The sequence below is a fragment of the Aegilops tauschii genome, chromosome 5 (assembly GCF_002575655.3).
Source record: "Aegilops tauschii subsp. strangulata cultivar AL8/78 chromosome 5, Aet v6.0, whole genome shotgun sequence".
In the NCBI taxonomy this organism is placed as follows: domain Eukaryota; kingdom Viridiplantae; phylum Streptophyta; class Magnoliopsida; order Poales; family Poaceae; genus Aegilops; species Aegilops tauschii.
In genome coordinates, this window is record NC_053039.3 from 570387419 (window position 1) to 570413213 (window position 25795).

Here is a 25795-nt window from a genome sequence, read left to right on the forward strand (position 1 = left end):
GTTCTTAAAGCATTTGTATAGGTGGGTTTTATGAGACATTTCTTTAGTTGGAATCGTTGTGTTTTTATTCAATCGCTGCAAACTCCGAAGCTACCACGGAGTCCATGCACCAAGATGACCACTGGAATCAAGTCTTACAAAGTTTTTTCACGCAACCTTTCCCGGCCAATACACGTGCTACGCTATTTCGCACCCAGCCCACCATAAAATTTGAGCTTCAATAACTAGTGAATGTTCGGTGAAGGATGGCATTTGCGAACGATTTTTATTATGGTTTTAGGTATAGGAGGGTTGCAATTTTTTCGGACTAACATGGTAATTGCTTCCTAGAGATTGCGTCTTGGAGTTTCTTCTCTGTGACCATCCGCCCGTTAGTATTACCGTAAAATATTTGTACCGGTGGGTTTTGTCAGGTAGTTGTAGTGGCTGTACAGTATTTGCAAAAAATTCCAACAAAAATGAAGTCTCGGCAAAAAAAAATCTCCAAGTCTCGGCAAGAAAAATCACCTGGGGGAAAGTGAAAGCACGGCACGAGGCTTATTCTTGAGACTTTTTACAGTGCATCAAGTCAATTTGGGCCGTTCGTTTCTATGGTTTGGAGAGCCCAGATGAATCCATACTACACCAGGTTTTGGGTAGTATATTTACTAGTTAGGGCATTTTGGGTACTTCAATATTTATCAATCGCGCGGTCAGGTTTCTTCCCCGCCATGGCCAACCTTTCCTCCCATCATCTCTTGCCCAGTCCACGCCGGCAAGCCGTCCTGTACTTTTCGGCGACAAGCCATGGCCGCCGACGAAGCAAAGCTGACGGCCTCGGTTTGTGCACCAAGCTGGAATTTCCCTCACGTAGACAGGACACAACGATGTAGAAAAGCTCCGCCGGCCGGATAGACAATCACGTCATGCACATATGCAACAATCAGATCACTGCTTGCTCTCGTAACACAAGTGCGCACGCGAGACGCTTGCTGATAGCCACAAGCACATACGGTCCCCTGTAATTGTCTCTATTGCATCAACTCACCTTGTGATTACAAGGCCGGTGGCGTTGAGCAGAGCTCTACGACGGCGGGATCGAAGATGGGCAGTTGATAAGTCTTCCATTCACCCTTCTGCTCCTCGGGCGAGTCGACGCCGGACACTTCCGGGCCGACAAGCTGCCCGACGCTCTTGGCCTGCGATCAGGGGTTCCGCACCATGCGCCTGAATCAGGTTCGTCGCCGTCGCCGTGCCTCTCTGGCGGGGCAGCTCCGGCAGCCCAAGGGAGTAGCTGTAACGTGGGCCGCATATGCATCCGCTCGTGCCTCCTCGCAATGAGGCTTGGGAGTGCACCGAGGGAGTTATTGAACTTGTCAATCACCTCGCAGCACCACCCCGCCCATCACTTCAGACGGCCGTCGCACACCCGCGCCGCCTTGCTTGCCATCGCCCTGTCAGCCGCGTTGCCGTTGCTACTCATTAAATAAAAATCAAATCGGCTAGTGCACCGGGCGCCACATTAAGCCGTGTTGTTCTGTGTGCACGCATTGGCTGCAAGGGAGTGGGTATAGCGGAGGTCCTTGCGCCGGCGAGCCGCATGGAGATTTTTGCGGCGGCGTGCCCTCGCGAGCAGCGGAGGAACAATGTCGCATCAGATGGGATTAACTTAATTAATTAGATTAATATAATTATGATTAAAGCTAAGAAAGAACAAATCTACCTCTTATTGAGAATTACTAATATGTCCTTGAGTGAAAATTTTATTGATCAATACTGACCATTGGATCAACTAAATACTACCCACTATGTTGGGTAGTATGATGCACCGTAAAAAGTCTCTTATTCTTCTCCTTACTACTCGTTCCCGCCGTGGAGAGATCCGATCCAATCCAATAGTTCGACGATACAATCCAGCACCAAATCGAAGCTAACCACGCAATCTCAGCGACTAGCAGCCGCGTCCTCCGAGCAGGGCGCCAAGGTCGCATCTCAGGATTCTAGGGTTTCAATCAGTTAACTAATCAATAGGGCTCTGGATTCCGGCCATGGAGTCGCTGCCGCGCAAGCTCAACATCGACAGAGACGAGGACAGAATCAGCGCGCTCCCTGACGAACTCCTCCTCGAAATCATTGAGCGCCTTGACCTGCCCGAGGCGGTCCGCACCGGCGCAGTCTCGGCGCGGTGGCATCATCTCCCCTACCGGCTCTCCCGCCTGCACCTCGACGTTGGCCACTTCCAAGGCGCCACGCCGTCCGAGGTCATGGACGCGTTCACGAGCGCTGCGCAGACGCTGTTGTCTGTAGTTCCTTTGGACGAGTGCGACTGCGAAAGTGACGCCCTCAAGACCCTCATCCTCACCTTCTACGTGTCATCTCCTCACCTGAGCTCCATAGGCCGCACCATCGAGGACCTTCTGAGCTACGGCGATACCGAATGCCTTGAGTTTTGCATATTCCCGCCGCCATCCCTGCTGCTCGCCCCACTGCTTGCTGAGTTCGGGAAGCAGTTCATGTCCTTCTCCCGTGCCTAACCGGTTGCCTTCCAGTGTCTCACGAGGCTTACACTCAAGAACCTTGTGTTTGGACATTCCGATGTCACCGACCTCATTAGCGCTTGCAATGAGCTCAAGCACCTCACCTTGAGTTCCTGCAGACTGGTTGATGAGCAGTCGGCATTCAAGATTGATACCCCGTGCTCAGGGCTTGGGAAGCTTGACTTCATCCGTTTTCGTTGCGAACGGATCGAACTCATCTCCGTCCCCAAGCTCACGACAGTGGTGTGCCGTTCTCGGCGCTACGAGAACCCTCTGGTGCACTTCGGCGATGTTCCCAAGCTTCGCCGAGTGAACCTCAGTTATTATGCCAATGCATGGCACGCGCCACTCATGTTGAGCGACTGCCTTCCAAGGTGTTCCGGGAATCTGTCGAAACTGAAACTCAATTTTTTTTGCCAAACGGTAAATTTAATTCTGTCCATTTACATATCATCTGCTCTTCTTCTTTACCAAGTTCAGCTGTGTATCTTGTGTCCTTCATGTTACAGATTTGGGTTCAGCCGGAGCAGCCGAAGCATCTGACTGCCATATTCAGAAACCTGGCCAATGTCTATCTTTCTGGTATCTTCCCTGAGTGTGATCTGAGCTGGACCCTGTTTATCCTGCAAGCTGCACCTGCCCTGCAGAATTTCAAAGTATGGATATGACTCTTTCTAGAATGGCATGTTACTTGAATATTCAGCATTAACAATATAGCAGGAAGTTGATCTGATTTTCAATCACTCACCAAATCTAGTCTACCACAAAAGATAAAAGTAGTGCGTACAGTATCCTCCTGTATTGTACCTCGTCTTAGAGTTGTCCAAAATTCTCTCCTTGCTTTTTTGGCAAGGAGGAAAGATACACATACGTTTTCATTAAAATTACTTGTTACAAAGTATTGATTGAAAGAAACAAATAAACACGTGAGCAACAAAGCAGGATTATATAGCTGTAATTTCGTAGGAATCCCTGAAACATATTTGTGTGTCTTCCTTTACCTAGGATTCAGTTCATGCAAATTCATCAAAAAACCCTACAGGGGGCCTAGATTTAAAATATATTTTTGAACCTTAGATTTCAAATATTAGTATTGAGTGTGTTGAAGTTAGCTATCCACGTGGACAGGGACCATGACTTAGTTTTGAGATCTGATGTGTTTCAACTTTCAACTTTAGCCTACCCCAACTTGTTTGGTAGTGCAAGGCTTTATTTTGTTGTAGTAGTACTGAGTGTGTTGCAACTTTTTAAATGGCAAAGATATTCTTAATTGCAATTGTTGTTACATTGTCCTGCATGGGTGTGGCAAGTTTACTTAACATGTTTTATGTATTTTCTTTGTCCATGCATGAAGTTATCCCGAACTAAACATGCATGCGTGAAAAAGCCTAACGATGCTGCTGAGAAGACAAATGTGGTCTGGGAGCCATCGAAGGATTTGAAGCATCTGAACTTGAAATTGCTCATGATGTTTGGGTTCGAGGAAGAGGTCAAGGTGACAAACTATATAAGGCTAGTCCTGGAACATGCTGTGGGGTTGAAGAGAATCGAGCTTCATGGTGAGGACCCATGCAAGGAGTGCAATGCCATTGACCCGGGGAGATCCCAGGTGGATGAAGCTAGCAGGCACCGGATTAAGGAGCAACTCGTACTTGAATCCTCCTCAGCCACGAAGATAATAATTTGTTGATCAGTATGGTAAAAATGATAATAATCTCATAAAACAAGTGCTCACACTTCTTCTAGACTGATGATGGCGTCCAATGAGTCGTAATTTTCGTGTAGTCGTTCTTGGCAAAAAAAATGTAGAATTGTGGTTTCTGTAACCCTAGTCTTCAATGTTGATGTTTTCTGCAATTCACTCATTCTTCGTGTAACTGACATCAACTATTAGTTGAAATAGCCTTATTGGTGGAGCTCTGACTTTTCATCATTTAGGTTATATATTATTCCCATGATTGCTTTTATACTTGTCGTATTATGGATACACAAATCTGAAGGGTTGTACAATCTTACAGAGAGTCTTGCAAGGACTCAATTGGCTAGTATATTAGGTACTCTCCAGATGATGATCTTATACTTTTAGATCCACTTGACAAGTGTGGGTGAATTCTTTATAGAGATGGTGAGTCAATGGAGGCTTCCTTACTCTTGAATCTGAAGCCATTTGTGCTACCACACTACCGGAACAGGGCTCGATGCCGACGGCCAAACATATGCCGACGGCCCCCATCGGCCTACTCCAGGCTATGCCGACAGCCGGGTCCAGGCCGTCGGCGTACAACAGCCGTCGGGCTATCCCCAGCTATGCCGACGGCCCCCGTCAGCACATAAAAGCCGTCGGTTTAGCCCAGGCTACGCCTACAGCTGTAGTCGGCATACAGGGCCGTCGGCATAGCTGCGGGCCCGGCGACCCCGCTCGTGACGGGCGGCTAACCGCGTCGGAACTATGCCGACAGCGGAGACGGGCGGCCGTCGGCATAGATACGGGTGCCATGTCATCGATCCAAAGCGCACCGACCAGGACCCTATGCCGACGGCATATCTGTGCCGACGATCTGACAAGACTACGCTGACGTCATCTACGCCGACGGGCCTATGCCGATGGCAGCCGTCCGCTTAGATTTACGCCGACGGGAAGAAGCCTATGCCGACGGCCCTTGGCCGTCGGCATAGGCTGTTGATCCGGTAGTGCCAGGATGCACAAGACTGAGTAGTAGCCATTCCAAGAAGGCTCTTCCCTTCCACAGCCTGTTGCAACTCCTGATGTGAAGCCCTACTTCCAGCAAATCAGCCTCTAATGGCGGATCCAGTGACCATGCTAGGCATGAAAGCCATAGGATGGGTCACAGCGCCTATCATCTCTGAGCTTTTGAAGAAATGCGTCAACTATACCTCAGATTTCACGCATGAGAGAAGTTAGGACAGCTTGGTCCAAAAGTTTTGCTGCTCGAGCAGGCTGTGGAGGTATTTGAGGAGTTCCCCAACAGGTCTCGTGTGGAGCAGCTCTTCAACGATCTTGAGAATGCTTTCTATGAAGCCGAAGACATCTTGGATGACATTGAGTATCATTGTCTCGAGAAAAAGATGCAAGATGACACGTTCAAATCAGATAGCAGCGTGCCTCTACGTAAGAGGTGTTGGCTGAAGAAACTCCTGCCCAAGGCCAAGGGCTCCCCCCCTAAAAAAATAAGGTTTGTCCTTATTGTCTACGTGTTTCGGTTTCTCACATGTTCTGAAATATTGTGGTGCTACATATCTGATAGGTCACATGATAAGAAATGGCCCTTTTTGTCTACGTGTTTCGGTTTCTCACATGTTCTGAAACATTGTGGCGCTACATATTTGAACTTTTGAAGACGATTCAACTGCAGTCGAATAGTTTTGTAGACAGGATCCTTTCCTAGTTATGTTAAGATGATGCAGTCCTCATCAATATGGGCAAAAGCAATCATCATCAGTTACTACTACTTCGCCTTCAATTATAGACACAATTTTCCAAGCCTGTGCCCGGTAACTTTGACTTTTTCTAGTAATTGTTTGGGTAGTGCCGGGGGGGCGTTTTGGCTCCCGGGAGCATCTGCTTGCTCCCGGATGAACAGTAACTCAAGAAAGTGGTAAAATGTTTTCAAAATATTCTGATTTTTGTGTGGATATTCTTGTTAGTGTCGTAACCATGCTTGACAATATTCATGCGAAACGGAGCTGTAGCATTTCGTCGGTAAAAATATATTTGGGTTGACATTTTGGGGTAACATTTGGTGTTTTAATTTGTCTTTTTTGCGTAGGCCAAAATATTTCACCCTTTTGCCTAAAACTTTGTCGGTAGCATTTGGATGTGACTATGAATACATAAAAAATTGTTGGGATTTTTTTTGACATTTCAAAAATTATTTTTCGCGCACAGCCCGGGAGCCAAATTAGATTTCCGCATAGTTGTGGCACAATTCACTCTTCTAGCAAACCATGCCACACTTGTTTTACACACAAACCCTTGCTAAGGGTGACTTAGAAATTCTGACCCTTTTTATATGTTTACGCTTTATTTTTTGCTGCAGTCCCCATAAAAGTCCTATTGTTTGTTGACACTGCACCCTTTGATTTTGTTTTGCAGGCTACTGGTATGTGAAAGAAGGATTTGAAAGAAAGCTTAGATAAGATAAACGATATTATAACCAATGCATTCAAATTTGTAGAACATCTCAACTTATCAACCATGATTAATTTCAATTGAAGCCAAGCTGCTCCTGCCAGTTCAGAAGGCGCAGTCACTACGGGGACCCCTCCGCCAATAGTATTCGGGCGAGATAAAGAGCGTGACAAGAACACGGAAATGCTTCATGAGAAGGAAGCTGCTGATCAGCCAAATGCCAACAGTGGTTTATGTTATTCTGTAATTGGTATTCATGGCATTGGCGGGTCTGGGAAATCTACCCTTGCACATTTAGTTTATGCCCATGAGAAGGACCAGCAAGAAAAAAAGGGCGACTATTTTGACCTTGTTATGATGGTTCATGTTTCTCAGAATTTTAGCGTGGGTGACATTTTTAAGGAAATATTTGAGGTAGCTACAGGAAATTCGTGCCCTCAACTCAATAACCTTAACACCCTACAAGATAAGTTGGAGGAGAAATTGCATGGAAAACGATTTCTCTTGGTTCTAGATGATGTCTTGTGCGATATTAGGGATGAGAGGCAGCATGGGTACCTGCGGCAGATATTTTCTCCGCTGAAGGCTAGAGAAGTAGGAAGCAAGATTCTGGTGACTAGTAGAATTGAAGATGCATTACTAGTTTTGGGTGCTAAAAAACTGAGATGTGTTCCCATATCTGACTTGGATGATGATGTCTTCTGTAAGTTGTTGATGCACTATGCACTTGAAGGAGCAATTCTAGATGATCATGTTCGAAGAAGACTGAATGTGGTTGGGGCTGACATTGCAAAAAAGTTGAAAGGGTCGCCTCTATCAGGTATGAGACCTGATGCTGAGTTTTGGAGAATAGCTAGAAATGATAAGTTTGTCGCCGGGACCATGGGAGCTCTATGGTGGAGCTACAAACATCTCGATCAGCATGCTAGGCGATGATTTTCTTATTGTAGTATTTCCCCTGAAAAACATCACCTCCAGTGTGATGAATTAGTTGAACTGTGGGTGGCAAAGGGTTTATAAGAAGTACTAATGAAGAGGAGGAAATGGGAGATATCGATCGAGAATACTTCTATGAACTAGTGTCAACCTCATTTCTGCACCAAGGAGGGAAGGACCAAAATGGAAAGGACTACTTTTCAATGCATGATATGCTGCATGATTTAGTAGGGATGGTCGCCAGAAGTAATTGCTTTTGAGTCGAGAATGGCAGCGGCTAGGGAAAAGAAGTTTGGACAGGAGAAGTTCCTCGAGATGTTCGACATCTTTATATTTACCAATATAGTGGAGCATTCATGACCAGAAAGATCCTTGAATTAAAAAAAATTGTGGACTCTCATGATTTATAATGCTGGTTGGGGTTCGGCAATCGAGGAAGTCATCAAGATTATATTCAAGGTTCTGCTGAAACTGCAGGTACTGGCCATAAATTTGCCTTTAGTTATGCTCTCAGTCCCTGAATCTGTTGTCAGTTAAAGCATCTTCGCCATCTTAGCTTCGGGACAGAAACATCAAGCATGGTGATTTTACGAAGAACACTAACCAAGCTTTACCATATGCAGCTGCTACATTTTGGTGGTGGTGTAAGTTTAGACTCTTCCACTGCTAGCCTCACCAACTTGCTTCACATATCCTTCTATTCAGGACTGAATATATTGAACATTGGGAGACTAACCTCACTCCGAATGATACCAATGATACCATCATTCAGAGTAAGGAAGGAACCAGGGTATGAGGTAAAGCAACTGAGGGACCTAAACAAGCATCGCGGCAGCCCGTGTATCAATGGTCTTGAAAATGTTGAGAGCAATGAGCAAGTTGTTGAAGCCAATCTATCAGCCAAAGAACGACTCACGGAACTCACACTGAACTGGGATGGTGACAGTTGCTATCCAGAAGTTGAAGCAGAGGTACTTGAGGGCCTTTGTCCCCCCATATGGCTTGAAAGTTGAAACACTATGTCTCTCGTACTACAAAGGTTCGAGGTATCCAAATTGGATGGTGGGTAAGCAGAGCGGCGGCCCAAAGGACCTACAGGAACTCGAGTTCTCGGAATGCAGCCAACTCGGACCTGCTCCTAAACTCGAGGGTTTCATTCATCTGCGTTCACTCTGGCTATGGGGCTGCAGCTGGGACAGCCTACCAAGTAATATGGAGAACCTCATGTCGATCAAGAAACTGACGGTTGACCATTGCTTGAACATCCGCTGGCTTCTTGATAGAATCGAGGAAATATCTTAAATCTGATTGGAATCGAAAATGCATCTTCAATGTCTGGTGGGAATATAGTCAATAATCAGGAGTCTGGGGCAAGCTAAAAATAATTGTACAAATAACGAGCAGGTAGAATATGCTCGAATTTGATATGTGGAAAAAGTACTTATTAGTGTGAACTTTACATTACAGTGGGTAATATATTTGAATACTGCTTTTAAAATCAAAAAACCTTGTGGTAAGTAGGCATTGCCTTCTTAATTTGTCTACTGTCAATACTAGCATCTAACTGAATATGTGAATATGGAGTCATTTTCTCCAGCTCCACCCATGCGGTCAATAATTATGGAGTTTCTGGATATGGCAGTATGCTGTGTATGTGAAGTGCAGACTCTGAAATGTTCTTGGATGGGCATGTACTCTTCCTGTCTATCTCTGTCTCAATGCTATGTATGTATATGGGCTGTTTTAATATAGGTTGGACCAAACATCAAGTGCGTGCTACCCCGTTCTCCCGCCGGCCATCTAAATAATTTGCACCCTGTCCAGTCAGTTGTACACAACTTTTGAATGCCTACCACAAGGTTTCCCGAAGTAAGTCACATTCTGGAAATAGATCGACAAAAGAATTTGAATGAAGTACAAGATGCAATTATCTACAGCGCCGCAGTCAACCTCGCTTACATTGCCTTAGCTGCTTCAGCAGTGTTACACAAATTCGGAAGGGGGTCTATTACCACAAGGTTTCCTAAGAAGTGAAGAATTAGAGCGATGCCCCAAGCAGGTGAACAAATCAGCATACAAAAGGCAAGTACTGAAAAGAAAAGGATGCATCCAGACACCGCAGTAGACACAATATAGCTACACTGCAAGGTCCAGATCAATCAAGTATTCTCAGGCTATTAGTACCTAGAAATTTAAATAACTACTGGGCCCACCACATGCAGAATCATCACTGCAACAGCAGCGAGCGTTATGAGACGACGTAGCATTCCTTGACAATACCCGTCAGCACATTATTAATATCTCCACGGTTGAGGAGGATCCATGTGTGAGTCGCTCCTTGACCAGGCGCCTGCAAGCTTCATTCACCTGGGATCTCGTCGGGTCAGTGGCATCGCATTTCTCACATGGGTGTACACCATACATCTCGATTCTCTTCAATCCCACAGCTCGCTCCATGACTAGCCTTATGTAGTTTGTCACCTTGTCTTCCTCCTCGAACCCGGACATCAGCAGCGACTTCAAGTTCAGGTGCTTCAAATTCTTGGATGGGTCCCACACCACATAGGTCTTCTCGGCACTGTCCTCGACCGTTCTGAGACATGCATACCGTTCTCGGCACAACTTCATGCATGGATGATCGACATAGAAAGTAAACAATACATGGTACAATTAAACTCGCAACCAACCCATGCATGCAGGAAAGCATATATATAGCAACAATTGCAGTTAAACATCTTTGCCATTTAAAATTTTGCAACAAGATCAATACTACCATCTAGGTAAGTTTAGGCCCCTCCAAAGCTTTTGAAAGAATGTGCATGAACTAAATCCTGCATGAAAGTGATGCACATGAATATGCTTCCAGGATTCCTATGCAATCATAGTCCCCTCTACAAAATTAAATGGAGCAACGAAACCTCCGCTTGCATTGCCTCCGTAGTTATATACAATTATAATGTGGCGTTCTGTACGCACTACTTCTAACACAGTTTCATGAGAAGTGAAAACCAGATCGATTCCCTGGCATACGTTGTTAATGTTGAATATTCTGGAAGCATGTCATGCTAGAAGGGAGTCACATCCAGGCTAAGATGTGGATTAAATTTAAAGAAGGTAAAGTAACCACCATACTTTGAAAATCTGCAGCGCAGGTGCAGCTTCGAGGAAAAATAGGGTCCAGTTCAGATCACACTCAGGAAAGATAGCTGGAAGTTCCACACACGTCAGGTTTTTTAACATAGCAGTGAGGTGCTTTGGATGTTCCGGCTTAATCCAAATCTGCAGCAAGAACACAATAGAGACATCTAACATTTAGTAGAGAAGGAGAAGAAGAGTGTACGATATTTAGAAGCATGTGAAACTCATCCAGAATGAATAGAAATTGGCTAACCATTTGGCAGCAAAAGTTAAGATTGAGTATAGACAGGTTCTTGGCACTACTTGACAGACACTCGCTCAGTGAGAATGGCGCCTGCCACGTCATGGCATGAGAACTGAAGGTCACATGGCGAAGCTCTGGGACGTAGCCGAAGCTCACCGGAGGGTTCCCCCAGCGCCATGATTCGCACCACACTTGCCTGAGCTTGGGGACAGAGACAAGCTCGACCCGCGTGCATACAAAGCAGAACAAGACGAGCCCCTGGAGCCCAGAGCACGGCGTGTCGATCTTGACCGTGGAGTGCTCCTCTACCAGTGTGCAGAATCTAAGGGTGAGGTTCTTGAGGTTATCGCAAGCCCTAATGATGTCGGCCACATCGGTGTCTCCGAACACAAGTTGTGTGAGAATTAGCTCGGTGAGCCACCGGAACGCAACTGGGCAGGCACAGGAGAAGGACATGAACTCCTTCGCGGACTGGGTACGCACCCCGCCATCTTCTTTCGCACATGTCGAGTGTATGTAAAACTCAAGACATTCAGTCTCACCGCGGGTGACAACGTCCTCGACGGCGCGGCCTATGGATCTCAGGTGAGGGTCCGACTCAGGGAAGAAGACGAGGCGGAGGGTCTTGATGGCGCGCTTGCACTCAGCCGGAGGAGACAGTAGCCTGCACGTCGCGGCCGTGAACGCCTCCATGGTCGCGACCGGATCAGTCGCTCCGCCGAAGTGGCGGACGTCGAGGTGCAGGCGTGAGAGCCGGTGGGGGAGGTGCCGCCACCGCGTGGAGACTGCGCCTGCGCGGACCGCGTCCCGCAGGTCGAGGCGCTCGAGGATTCCGAGGAGGATGTCATCGGTGAGCGCGCTGATCCTGTCCTCGTCTGGGTCGTCGATGTTGAGCTTGTTCGGCGGCGGTGGCGGGATTCGGAGGGCGGTTGAAACCTTAGCTAGAAGCAGAACCAATCGCTTGTATGCGGCCCGGAGGGACGGCTTCCTGCTCCGTGGCCGGGGCTCCTCCGGCGCTCCGCTCCCCACCTCCAATGTGCGGCCCGTGGATCTGGACGGAACAGGGGAAGCCAGCTCCGCCGCGCAGCCATGTCGGTGCATCTGATTTCCCTCCGGCCGGGGCGCTGCCGCAAGTCGCGCTTTGATCCACCACCTCCGTCGCGCGGCCAGGTCTAACATCTGACAAATATTTTGTTGTTTGTGGGCAGAGAAATATGTGGATCTGAAAATAGCAGACGATATATAGCAGCCGGTGCATGCAGTCTTGGGCTCTTGGGTAAGCAAGCACGAAGGATTTTGCATGTCCACTCCTCCTTATGCGCTCCAGTTCTGAAAGCCGTTTTACAAAACAGCAGCATAACCAATGCAACATGCCCGGCGATGGGGGTTTTACATTTTTCTTTTCCGAAGCATCCCATTGTCCCCCGATCTACTCGTGCGGGTGCAATCTGGAGGATGTTAAATATAATCTTGATGTTTTCTGTACCTGCATATTTATTTTCTGCATGAGTTAGAGTCATGTAGGGCCAACTAGCGAACCTCGTCTACAGCTTTGTACTATATATTGGCAAGTGTAGACAATTGCTAAGATAAACAGTGTAAGCTAGTGTAATCATATAAATTGCTAGGTGGCAAAAAAATCACGACATAGTCTATCACTCGAATGCATGCATGGTGTATATGGGCCAACGGAAGTTGACCGTGTGGGCTGTATCAGAATGTTAAATATTGAGCGGACGGAAGCTTGAAGTAAAATGGGCTGGTTGAAACCAGATGGGCTGATTGAAGCCAGATGGGCTGGTCGAATCTGTAAACTATAGTAAACAGAAAATGGTTTTAAAAAGAAAAACTCAACCATATAGTCTGGAAGTAAAAAACAAAACAGGGTGCAAATACACACATATTATTTTTTGGTCCAGCCTAAATTCAACTAATTACTATGAATGAAAAATTACGTAGTAAATCGAGAATATAATTTAATACATAGAAGAGAATTAAAACAGAGCAAACCTCTTTAAATTTGAATGTAAGTACAAACGACGAACAACTCTTTGACACACTGTACTCCTTGTAATGACCATATATACTCCATGCTCATCCTCTTTTTAATAACAAAATTAATTAGTATCCATGCTTATGGGCAAAGGCAACTGAATAATTGCTATCTAGATCCTCGAAAAATGCAAAAAGTGTGATTTTTTTTTCAGATTCTAAATCTTTGCTTGCTACACTCCACTGAGCAGCTCTCCCTTGGGCTGATAGGGTGAACCTAAGATTTATTGTCAGTCGCTTCTTCTTTCTCGTGTCTGATCTCTATTCTCTGTGGCACGCTTTCGACAGGTTCCCCACTCGTGACGTCTAACGCATAGAGCATCTAAGGCAGTACCACGGTAGTGCGAGGCGTCTTCGCTACATTTCTCATAGGTTCGCCTCCTGAACACCGATGATCGAGCACTGGAAAACCTATTACTACGCACCGCCCCCTCTGATGATCAACTCATAAATCAGAAAGATACATACATATAACAATTACACATGTCAAAATCCAGAAAAGAATTGGGTCAAGCACAAGTTTTCACCAGTCCTCATCTACTTCTCTCTCGCGAACTTTCCCACAAGTCCCCCACTCGTCGCGTGTAGCACGTAAAGCATCTAGAGCAGTACCGCGATAATGCAAGACGTGCTGGGTGCAGTGAGCACTCACCTCACGGACCGATACCTTTTCGGCAATGCTTGCAGATTCGCTTCCGAGCACCGACGATCGAGCACCGAAAAACTTACTACTATGCACCGTTATAATCCAATTTGTCTTGTTTTGCTGAGAGCTGATCAGACGTTCAAATGATATAAAAATTGGAGTGAATCTACCTCTGAAACATCTTGTACAATGTACATCTTTCTAGTTATGTATATGTAATTATAAAGACACCACTATGAAGATATTTTGTATGCCATACACTATACAGATCTATACCAAGATATTTAAGGATACACATATACAAATACATCATTAAAGCACTGTCACCATGCATGTAATCCAAGTAAACATGTATTTTTGCGTTTTTTTTTCTCGTATTTAATTGAGTTCGGTTTAAATATGTTTTAAGATGTATGTTTGAAAAAACAAAGTTTATTACATAAACAATTTGAATTGCCCACAATATAATATCTATGATCGTGATTTGGCAAAATACGAACAAATAAGTACTAAAGTTTAGTATAAATAGCTATAACAATCTCACATAATAAAGTTCAAAAAAGAATCGGGTTAGGCACAAGTCTTTTTAATCTTGAATGTAAATAAATTTCAGATTTCAAGGGGCATCCAAATCAGTATTACAAGTTCCCCAACTTCTCAGAAATCCATCCGCGAGTTGAGTAAGTTATCAATTTCAATGAGATACACTGGAATACTCGCCTGGAACTCCCCCGGGGGCGTGCGGCCTTTTAGAACCCTGCCTAACTCATAATATAATAATGTGCCAAGCTTTGTAGTTTACCGTGCGAGCCCTCCGCCCCTGAATTTAATCACCTTCTTGGCACGCTGAAGCTCACCCCCTTGATACCTGATCAGCGCAATTGTGGGGAGAATGCTTCCATTGCCATGTAACACGGGATTTGGCATCGCGGCAGGCAATAGAGTTTGAAGAAGGAGACGGGTGTTTTCCATACAACGAGCGAGCACGCTAAGTCCTTCGAAAATTAGATTTCCGCATATTTGTGGCACAATTCACTCTTCTAGCAAACCATGCCACGCTTGTTTTACACACAAACCCTTGCTAAGGGTGACTTAGAAATTCCGACCCTTTTTATATGTTTACGCTTTATTTTTTGCTGCAGTCCCCATAAAAGTCCTATTGTTTGTTGACACTGCACCCTTTGATTTTGTTTCGCGGGCTACTAGTATGTGAAAGAAGGATTTGAAAGAAAGCTTAGATAAGATAAATGATATTATAACCAATGCATTCAAATTTGTAGAACATCTCAACTTATCAACCATGATTAATTTCAATTGAAGCCAAGCTGCTCCTGCCAGTTCAGAAGGCGCAGTCACTACGGGGACCCCTCCGCCAATAGTATTCGGGCGAGATAAAGAGCGTGACAAGAACACGGAAATGCTTCATGAGCAGGAAGTTGCTGATCAGCCAAATACCAACAGTGGTTTATGTTATTCTGTAATTGGTATTCATGGCATTGGCGGGTCTGGGAAATCTACCCTTGCACATTTAGTTTATGCCCATGAGAAGGACCAGCAAGAAAAAAAGGGCGACTATTTTGACCTTGTTATGAGGGTTCATGTTTCTCAGAATTTTAGCGTGGGTGACATTTTTAAGGAAATATTTGAGGTAGCTACAGGAAATTCGTGCCCTCAACTCAATAACCTTAACACCCTACAAGATAAGTTGGAGGAGAAATTGCATGGAAAACGATTTATCTTGGTTCTAGATGATGTCTTGTGCGATATTAGGGATGAGAGGCAGCATGGGTACCTGCGGCAGATATTTTCTCCGCTGAAGGCTAGAGAAGTAGGAAGCAAGATTCTGGTGACTAGTAGAATTGAAGATGCATTACTAGTTTTGGGTGCTAAAAAACTGAGATGTGTTCCCATATCTGACTTGGATGATGATGTCTTCTGTAAGTTGTTGATGCACTATGCACTTGAAGGAGCAATTCTAGATGATCATGTTCGAAGAAGACTGAATGTGGTTGGGGCTGACATTGCAAAAAAGTTGAAAGGGTCGCCTCTATCAGGTATGAGACCTGATGCTGAGTTTTGGAGAATAGCTAGAAAGATAAGTTTGTCGGCGGGACCATGGGAGCTCTATGGTGGAGCTACAAACATCTTGATCAGCATGCTAGGCGATGCTTTGCTTATTGCAGTATTTTCCCCGGAAAACATCACATGCAGTGTGATGAATTAGTTGAACTGTGGGTGGCACAAGGGATTATAAGAAGTACTAATGAAGGGGAGGAAATGGAAGATATCGGTCGAGAATACTTCTATGAACTAGTGTCAACCTCATTTCTGCAGCAAGGAGGGAAGGACAAAAATGGCAAGGACTACTTTTAAATGCATGATCTGCTGCATGATTTAGTAGGGATGGTCGCCAGAAGTAATTGCTTTTGAATCGAGAAGGCAGCGGCTAGGGAAAAGAAATTTGGACAGGAGAAGTTCCTCGAGATGTTCCACATCTTTATATTTACCAATATAGTGGAACATTCATGACCGGAAAGATCCTTGAATTAAAAAATTTGCGGACTCTCATGATTTATAATGCTGGTTGGGGTTCAGCAATCGAGGAAGTCATTGAGATTATATAAGGGTCTGCTGAAACTGCGGGTACTGGCCATAAATTTGCCTTTAGTTATGCTCTCAGTCCCCGAATCTGTTTGTCAGTTAAAGCATCTTCGCCATCTTAGCTTCGGGACAGAAACATCAAACTTGGTGATTTTACGAAGCACACTAACCAAGCTTTACCATATCCAGATGTCTCTCGTACTACAAAGGTTCGCGGTGTCCAAATTGGATGGTGGGTAAGCAGAGCGGCGGCCCAAAGGACCTACAGGAACTCGAGTTCTCGGAATGCAGCCAACTCGGACCTGCTCCTGAACTCGAGGGTTTCATTCATCTGCGTTCACTCTGGCTATGGGGCTGCAGGTGGGACAGCTTACCAAGTAATATGGAGAACCTCATGTCGATCAAGAAACTGACGGTTGACCATTGCTTGAACATCCGCTGGCTTCTTGATAGAATCGAGGAAATATCTTAAATCTGATTGGAATCGAAAATGCATCTTCAATGTCTGGTGGGAATATAGTCAATAATCAGGAGTCTGGGGCAAGCTAAAAATAATTGTACAAATAACGAGCAGGTAGAATATGCTCGAATTTGATATGTGGAAAAAGTACTTATTAGTGTGAACTTTACATTACAGTGGGTAATATATTTGAATACTGCTTTTAAAATCAAAAAACCTTGTGGTAAGTAAGCATTGCCTTCTTAATTTGTCTACTGTCAATACTAGCATCTAACTGAGTATGTGAATATGGAGTCATTTGCTCCAGCTCCACCCATGCGGTCAATAATTGCGGAGTTTCTGGATATGGCAGTATGCTGTGTATGTGAAGTGCAGAGTGCAGACTCTGAAATGTTCTTGGATGGGCATGTACTCTTCCTGTCTATCTCTGTCTCAATGCTATATATGTATATGGGCTGTTTTAATATAGGTTGGACCAAACATCAAGTGCGTGCTACCCCGTTCTCCCGCCGGCCATCTAAATAATTTGCACCCTGTCCAGTCAGTTGTACACAACTTTTGAATGCCTACCACAAGGTTTCTCGAAGTAAGTCACATTCGGGAAATAGATCGACAAAAGAATTTGAATGAAGTACAAGATGCAATTATCTACAGCGCCGCAGTCAACCTCGCTTACATTGCCTTAGCTGCTTCAGCAGTGTTACACAAATTCGGAAGGGGGTCTATTACCACAAGGTTTCCTAAGAAATGAAGAATTTGAGCGATGCCCCAAGCAGGTGAACAAATCAGCATACAAAAGGCAAGTACTGAAAAGAAAAGTACACACAATATAGCTACACTGCAAGGTCCAGATCAATCAAGTATTCTCAGGCTATAGTACCTAGAAATTTAAATAACTACTGGGCCCACCACATGCAGAATCATCACTACAACAGCAGCGAGCGTTATGAGACGACGTAGCATTCCTTGACAATACCCGTCAGCACATTATTAATATCTCCACGGTTGAGGAGGATCCATGTGTGAGTCGCTCCTTGACCAGGCGCCTGCAAGCTTCATTCACCTGGGATCTCGTCGGGTCAGTGGCATCGCATTTCTCACATAGTTCTCTCTTCATAGTGAGTGTTGCATAGAACACAGGATTAGGAAGGGAGCTAAAAGGATTTCCCCTGAAGTAGATTTCTGGTGTTCAATATGTTACGAAGCGAAATCCAGAAGAATATTTTGTATCTCAGAATGGGTGCACTCTTCCATAACTTCCTAAAAACAAGGACTCCAACTCTCAAGGTTGTATACATTTTAATAAGACTAAAATTCTGAGAATTCCAAGAGTAACTCCATCTTTCTTTGTCCTCAGAAAGAGTGTTGTACTGCACGAACTCTTGTAAGAGCTAGAGTTGTGCCTCTCCGACGTGCGACTGACGCAATCTTCAAATTGTGTGGCTACCTGCAGCTTTGGTGGCCGCTTAGCCGCCCCCAGGACCGGGACGTCATCACCACCCTCCTCTCCGATCTCCGCTCGATGGCGCTCCGCGTGGCTCCCCCGCTGCCGCCTCCTCCTCCTGAGCCTGACTAGACCGCCTGGCGGCTGTCTGGCGTGTGTGTTTTGGGTTTAGGGCTTGTTGTGCTGTGCCCTCAGCATTGACCCTTTCTTGTACCTTTTGTTCATGTGGACTTTCGTGTGTGTGTGCGTGGTTTTGTGTTGGACCTTGTTGGATGCTTGTGGTACGGTTGGCTTTATAATATAAAGCGGGGTGAAAGCCTTTTTCAGTAAGAGCTAGAGTTGTAGGTGAGCTCGAATTTAAAGAGGTACGTGAAAGAGTTCTTCCAAACGAGGGGAGCTGAGAGCCTCCTTGAGTGAGATTTTCTCATTAGTAGCAAAGCAGTACAACTCACGAAATTTATTTATGAGTGCATTATCACTCCACTTGTCACACCAGAACAGAATGGTGTTACCTTTGCCCAACATGACAGAAAGCAGCAGATTTGAAACCAGACATTAACTTCAGGGTCTTCTTCCACCAAAAAGAGTCAATCACCCCCGTCATTAGATGATCCATTAGAGTAGTAAATCTCCCAAATTAGCTGGACACTGGGCAAATCTAGTTGATTAAAGAATTTAAGCAAATGCTTAATCAAGAGGGGTTCATTATTGGTAGTACACCCCTAGACCACCAAGGTCTTTAGCTAGAAAAACTTCGTCCCAAGCAATCAAGGAAGGCCCTCTTTATTCCATGTCATACTTTCTCTAGAAGCAATTCCTTCAGTATTTCTTGATCTGCTCAACTACAGTCATAGGGGGCTCCAAGGAACACATGAAGAAGGTTGGAATACTAGTGAAAACAGATTTAACTAACCAAAGCCCCCCATAGGACAAAAAAGTTGAGCAGCCAGACGGCCTCAATTCTCTGCACGAGAGAGATATAATCCTTCACTTAAGGTCTAGAAAGGCAGAGAGGAAGCGCTGCTAGGTGCATGTAAACCCCCCTAAACACAACCCAAAATAGAGGTATGATACTGATACTTCATAGTGCATGAGCAAATTCTGTGAGTGTTGGAGTTGAACTAGGCAAGCAGGTAGGGCAGGAATGGTGGGATCAACATATTGAATGGTTGGGAAATCATGGGAAGGAACACTATCAATGGGAGTTCTGACTAGTTCATTTGCCATAACATCATTAAAAATTGATTGAAGCAAATCTGTAGCTAGCACAAAATTGAGTGGAGATAGGGTATCTCAGTGCCCTACTCCCTTTTGCATGGAAATTGTTTGTCTGGGATACAATTTAGAACAATTGTTCTATGATATTTTCATATATTAAAAACAAGATAATATGCACAAATGTAGGGGGGGGGGGAGTTTCAGGTTCAACCAATTCCTTTCTTTGGAAACATAAAAAATTGCAGGAACTAGAAGTGCTAAACTGGAAGATGGACCTCAATCCATCTCTGGATAATTCGAAAGTAACTTGTCTTATTCTATGACTCATGATCCTGAGATCCTGTTTCAACAAAAGCTTCCATGTGAGAAGGTTGGGTTTGATATTATAAAAAATCAGATGGTTCATCTTCATCCAAATATTCCAGCAGTCCATAACTAAAATGGCAATAGCAATTCTTGGAGGTAAAGCAGTAGCATCAAGTTGAACATCACTGACCACTAATATCGGTGGTTTTGTGTTGGATTTAGTTATACTAAGAGCATCTACAGCTGGGCGCCTCAAACCCCTCTCAAACGCCCGGGCGAACGGCCTGGTCATTGACCGGTCACAAAACATTAACCCACCCGGGCGCCTCAAACCGGCCTCAAACGCCCAGGCAGTCCGGCGCCCCTCATATCCAGCCCAAATATGGGGTGGATATGGAGCGGCCCGGGCACATCCAGGCACGTCTGCCACATCATAGTTGACAGGCCCAGCCCACGACCGACCCCACGGTTGTCCCACAAAAAAAAACCATCCGACTCCTCGCTCGGAACCCTAGCTCACTCGCTCTCCTCTCTCACTCCGTCCTCTCCTCTTCCAACTTCAATTCCGATCCTATCCGGCGCAATATCGAGCTCCGGTGGCCACTCCAGCTCCAACGTTGACGTCAACGAGGAGCTGGGCCTCCGCATTGCCTTGGAGCGGTCCACGGTGGACACTAGGGGCAGCTTGGAATTTGGAGCGTCGCCACAGCTCCCGCCCCGGCGCAGCGCGGACGCCGGAGCTGGCCTCTCCCGGCCCGCGTGCAACTCCGCCAGTGTAGCACAGTCTGTTCCGCCCCCGTGCCGTCCCCTTTCCCCATCAGCCGCTGCTCCCGGGGGGCAGTGGTAGGTGCTGGTGCCAGCGCCGTCGGCCCGCACCGCCCGCCATTAGAGGCAGCGGGCAAGGGAGAGGGACGCGGCAGAGAAGTTTGTGCGCCGCCGCCACAGGATGTCGGCGGAGCCCGACGAGGACAAACGGCTCCTCGCTTGGGTGTACCGCCGGTCGCTCATGACAGCGAAGACGGACGCTCGCTGCGTGCGACAAAAGAACGTGAAGGCGCTCTGGCTTGCCATAGAGTAGTCGGAGTGCGAGGCGAAGGAGGCAGCGGAGGCGGCTCGGCTCGCCCAAGTTGAAGCGGCAGCAGGACATGGCCGTCCGTCTGATGAAGGGGTTGATCGTCCTCTCTGACTTCGACTCCGACTCCGATGGTGACCACAGCTCCAACTGCTCCTCCGACGACCAAGATCCTACACCAGCCACGGACGCCTACAACTACGCCGGCGACCGGAAGGGGAAAGGCCCGGCGAGGAAGTGGTGAAGACGCTCCTCCTCCTATGTTGATTATCGTTTTTTAGTTGTTGAAGTGAAGAACTTGTCCGGCGATGAACTCCGAAGATCTTTTGGATGATGTACAATTCATTGATGTGCATTTGGTTGAACGTTTGATGTCGATTTCATTGTGCGTTTTTCTTTTTTTCCGAAAGTCATTGTGCGCTGTTTGATCACGTAGAGTAGCTCTACGTTGCATGTCTAATATCGATATAGGGTGTTGGATATGAGGTACGCGGATGTGGAGAGAGAAACTTGAGGCATGGCCGAGCAGGGCTCGCGGACCCGGGCATTTGAGTGGTCGGGTTTGCTACTGCCCAAGCGAATGTACATATCTCTGTTTTGTTCTTAAAGCATTTGTATAGGTGGGTTTTATGAGACATTTCTTTAGTTGGAATCGTTGTGTTTTTATTCAATCGCTGCAAACTCCGAAGCTACCACGGAGTCCATGCACCAAGATGACCACTGGAATCAAGTCTTACAAAGTTTTTTCACGCAACCTTTCCCGGCCAATACACGTGCTACGCTATTTCGCACCCAGCCCACCATAAAATTTGAGCTTCAATAACTAGTGAATGTTCGGTGAAGGATGGCATTTGCGAACGATTTTTATTATGGTTTTAGGTATAGGAGGGTTGCAATTTTTTCGGACTAACATGGTAATTGCTTCCTAGAGATTGCGTCTTGGAGTTTCTTCTCTGTGACCATCCGCCCGTTAGTATTACCGTAAAATATTTGTACCGGTGGGTTTTGTCAGGTAGTTGTAGTGGCTGTACAGTATTTGCAAAAAATTCCAACAAAAATGAAGTCTCGGCAAAAAAAAATCTCCAAGTCTCGGCAAGAAAAATCACCTGGGGGAAAGTGAAAGCACGGCACGAGGCTTATTCTTGAGACTTTTTACAGTGCATCAAGTCAATTTGGGCCGTTCGTTTCTATGGTTTGGAGAGCCCAGATGAATCCATACTACACCAGGTTTTGGGTAGTATATTTACTAGTTAGGGCATTTTGGGTACTTCAATATTTATCAATCGCGCGGTCAGGTTTCTTCCCCGCCATGGCCAACCTTTCCTCCCATCATCTCTTGCCCAGTCCACGCCGGCAAGCCGTCCTGTACTTTTCGGCGACAAGCCATGGCCGCCGACGAAGCAAAGCTGACGGCCTCGGTTTGTGCACCAAGCTGGAATTTCCCTCACGTAGACAGGACACAACGATGTAGAAAAGCTCCGCCGGCCGGATAGACAATCACGTCATGCACATATGCAACAATCAGATCACTGCTTGCTCTCGTAACACAAGTGCGCACGCGAGACGCTTGCTGATAGCCACAAGCACATACGGTCCCCTGTAATTGTCTCTATTGCATCAACTCACCTTGTGATTACAAGGCCGGTGGCGTTGAGCAGAGCTCTACGACGGCGGGATCGAAGATGGGCAGTTGATAAGTCTTCCATTCACCCTTCTGCTCCTCGGGCGAGTCGACGCCGGACACTTCCGGGCCGACAAGCTGCCCGACGCTCTTGGCCTGCGATCAGGGGTTCCGCACCATGCGCCTGAATCAGGTTCGTCGCCGTCGCCGTGCCTCTCTGGCGGGGCAGCTCCGGCAGCCCAAGGGAGTAGCTGTAACGTGGGCCGCATATGCATCCGCTCGTGCCTCCTCGCAATGAGGCTTGGGAGTGCACCGAGGGAGTTATTGAACTTGTCAATCACCTCGCAGCACCACCCCGCCCATCACTTCAGACGGCCGTCGCACACCCGCGCCGCCTTGCTTGCCATCGCCCTGTCAGCCGCGTTGCCGTTGCTACTCATTAAATAAAAATCAAATCGGCTAGTGCACCGGGCGCCACATTAAGCCGTGTTGTTCTGTGTGCACGCATTGGCTGCAAGGGAGTGGGTATAGCGGAGGTCCTTGCGCCGGCGAGCCGCATGGAGATTTTTGCGGCGGCGTGCCCTCGCGAGCAGCGGAGGAACAATGTCGCATCAGATGGGATTAACTTAATTAATTAGATTAATATAATTATGATTAAAGCTAAGAAAGAACAAATCTACCTCTTATTGAGAATTACTAATATGTCCTTGAGTGAAAATTTTATTGATCAATACTGACCATTGGATCAACTAAATACTACCCACTATGTTGGGTAGTATGATGCACCGTAAAAAGTCTCTTATTCTTCTCCTTACTACTCGTTCCCGCCGTGGAGAGATCCGATCCAATCCAATAGTTCGACGATACAATCCAGCACCAAATCGAAGCTAACCACGCAATCTCAGCGACTAGCAGCCGCGTCCTCCGAGCAGGGCGCCAAGGTCGCATCTCAGGATTCTAGGGTTTCAATCAGTTAACTAATCAATAGGGCTCTGGATTCCGGCCATGGAGTCGCTGCCGCGCAAGCTCAACATCGACAGAGACGAGGACAGAATCAGCGCGCTCCCTGACGAACTCCTCCTCGAAATCATTGAGCGCCTTGACCTGCCCGAGGCGGTCCGCACCGGCGCAGTCTCGGCGCGGTGGCATCATCTCCCCTACCGGCTCTCCCGCCTGCACCTCGACGTTGGCCACTTCCAAGGCGCCACGCCGTCCGAGGTCATGGACGCGTTCACGAGCGCTGCGCAGACGCTGTTGTCTGTAGTTCCTTTGGACGAGTGCGACTGCGAAAGTGACGCCCTCAAGACCCTCATCCTCACCTTCTACGTGTCATCTCCTCACCTGAGCTCCATAGGCCGCACCATCGAGGACCTTCTGAGCTACGGCGATACCGAATGCCTTGAGTTTTGCATATTCCCGCCGCCATCCCTGCTGCTCGCCCCACTGCTTGCTGAGTTCGGGAAGCAGTTCATGTCCTTCTCCCGTGCCTAACCGGTTGCCTTCCAGTGTCTCACGAGGCTTACACTCAAGAACCTTGTGTTTGGACATTCCGATGTCACCGACCTCATTAGCGCTTGCAATGAGCTCAAGCACCTCACCCTGAGTTCCTGCAGACTGGTTGATGAGCAGTCGGCATTCAAGATTGATACCCCGTGCTCAGGGCTTGGGAAGCTTGACTTCATCCGTTTTCGTTGCGAACGGATCGAACTCATCTCCGTCCCCAAGCTCACGACAGTGGTGTGCCGTTCTCGGCGCTACGAGAACCCTCTGGTGCACTTCGGCGATGTTCCCAAGCTTCGCCGAGTGAACCTCAGTTATTATGCCAATGCATGGCACGCGCCACTCATGTTGAGCGACTGCCTTCCAAGGTGTTCCGGGAATCTGTCAAAACTGAAACTCAATTTTTTTTGCCAAACGGTAAATTTAATTCTGTCCATTTACATATCATCTGCTCTTCTTCTTTACCAAGTTCAGCTGTGTATCTTGTGTCCTTCATGTTACAGATTTGGGTTCAGCCGGAGCAGCCGAAGCATCTGACTGCCATATTCAGAAACCTGGCCAATGTCTATCTTTCTGGTATCTTCCCTGAGTGTGATCTGAGCTGGACCCTGTTTATCCTGCAAGCTGCACCTGCCCTGCAGAATTTCAAAGTATGGATATGACTCTTTCTAGAATGGCATGTTACTTGAATATTCAGCATTAACAATATAGCAGGAAGTTGATCTGATTTTCAATCACTCACCAAATCTAGTCTACCACAAAAGATAAAAGTAGTGCGTACAGTATCCTCCTGTATTGTACCTCGTCTTAGAGTTGTCCAAAATTCTCTCCTTGCTTTTTTGGCAAGGAGGAAAGATACACATACGTTTTCATTAAAATTACTTGTTACAAAGTATTGATTGAAAGAAACAAATAAACACGTGAGCAACAAAGCAGGATTATATAGCTGTAATTTCGTAGGAATCCCTGAAACATATTTGTGTGTCTTCCTTTACCTAGGATTCAGTTCATGCAAATTCATCAAAAAACCCTACAGGGGGCCTAGATTTAAAATATATTTTTGAACCTTAGATTTCAAATATTAGTATTGAGTGTGTTGAAGTTAGCTATCCACGTGGACAGGGACCATGACTTAGTTTTGAGATCTGATGTGTTTCAACTTTCAACTTTAGCCTACCCCAACTTGTTTGGTAGTGCAAGGCTTTATTTTGTTGTAGTAGTACTGAGTGTGTTGCAACTTTTTAAATGGCAAAGATATTCTTAATTGCAATTGTTGTTACATTGTCCTGCATGGGTGTGGCAAGTTTACTTAACATGTTTTATGTATTTTCTTTGTCCATGCATGAAGTTATCCCGAACTAAACATGCATGCGTGAAAAAGCCTAACGATGCTGCTGAGAAGACAAATGTGGTCTGGGAGCCATCGAAGGATTTGAAGCATCTGAACTTGAAATTGCTCATGATGTTTGGGTTCGAGGAAGAGGTCAAGGTGACAAACTATATAAGGCTAGTCCTGGAACATGCTGTGGGGTTGAAGAGAATCGAGCTTCATGGTGAGGACCCATGCAAGGAGTGCAATGCCATTGACCCGGGGAGATCCCAGGTGGATGAAGCTAGCAGGCACCGGATTAAGGAGCAACTCGTACTTGAATCCTCCTCAGCCACGAAGATAATAATTTGTTGATCAGTATGGTAAAAATGATAATAATCTCATAAAACAAGTGCTCACACTTCTTCTAGACTGATGATGGCGTCCAATGAGTCGTAATTTTCGTGTAGTCGTTCTTGGCAAAAAAAATGTAGAATTGTGGTTTCTGTAACCCTAGTCTTCAATGTTGATGTTTTCTGCAATTCACTCATTCTTCGTGTAACTGACATCAACTATTAGTTG

The 25795-nt window shown here is 46.2% G+C and overlaps 2 protein-coding genes and 3 pseudogenes across 2 annotated transcripts; 4 read left to right on the plus strand and 1 right to left on the minus strand.

Annotated features, from left to right (window-relative positions):
• Nucleotides 1-1815: 1815 nt before the first annotated feature.
• On the plus strand, nucleotides 1816-4528 carry LOC141022744 (FBD-associated F-box protein At2g26860-like; annotated as a pseudogene).
• Nucleotides 4529-4714: 186 nt separating this feature from the next.
• Nucleotides 4715-8904, plus strand: LOC141023191 (putative disease resistance RPP13-like protein 1). The gene is made up of 5 exons (XM_073499532.1): nucleotides 4715-4885; nucleotides 5475-5710; nucleotides 6065-6133; nucleotides 6753-7486; nucleotides 8549-8904. Exons 1-5 carry the CDS (start codon nucleotides 4715-4717, stop codon nucleotides 8902-8904), a joined length of 1566 nt encoding a protein of 521 aa, XP_073355633.1.
• A 981-nt stretch (nucleotides 8905-9885) lies between these two features.
• LOC109748355 (F-box/FBD/LRR-repeat protein At2g04230-like) lies at nucleotides 9886-12085 on the minus strand. Its single transcript, XM_073499533.1, has 3 exons — nucleotides 10994-12085; nucleotides 10735-10881; nucleotides 9886-10224 (listed from the first exon to the last, which is right to left on the minus strand). The coding sequence occupies exons 1-3, from the start codon at nucleotides 12083-12085 to the stop codon at nucleotides 9886-9888; spliced, it is 1578 nt and encodes a 525-aa protein (XP_073355634.1).
• A 15-nt stretch (nucleotides 12086-12100) lies between these two features.
• On the plus strand, nucleotides 12101-16916 carry LOC109748353 (putative disease resistance protein RGA3; annotated as a pseudogene).
• Nucleotides 16917-23197: 6281 nt separating this feature from the next.
• On the plus strand, nucleotides 23198-25588 carry LOC109748361 (FBD-associated F-box protein At2g26860-like; annotated as a pseudogene).
• Nucleotides 25589-25795: the final 207 nt, after the last annotated feature.

Bases quoted from the DNA above. Each gene is read 5' to 3' on its own strand.
- LOC109748355 (XM_073499533.1), bottom strand. From the start codon at position 12,085: ATGCACCGACATGGCTGCGCGGCGGAGCTGGCTTCCCCTGTTCCGTCC. The intron at 10,882-10,993 runs GTTAGCCAATTT...TTCTTGCTGCAG, and splicing joins TTAACTTTTGCTGCCAAATG to ATTTGGATTAAGCCGGAACA. The intron at 10,225-10,734 runs GTATGGTGGTTA...CCATGCATGAAG, and splicing joins CTGCGCTGCAGATTTTCAAA to TTGTGCCGAGAACGGTATGC.
- LOC141023191 (XM_073499532.1), top strand. From the start codon at position 4,715: ATGCCGACGGCCAAACATATGCCGACGGCCCCCATCGGCCTACTCCAG. The intron at 4,886-5,474 runs GTAGTCGGCATA...CTGCTCGAGCAG, and splicing joins CCCAGGCTACGCCTACAGCT to GCTGTGGAGGTATTTGAGGA. The intron at 7,487-8,548 runs GTATGAGACCTG...GGATGGTGACAG, and splicing joins GAAAGGGTCGCCTCTATCAG to TTGCTATCCAGAAGTTGAAG.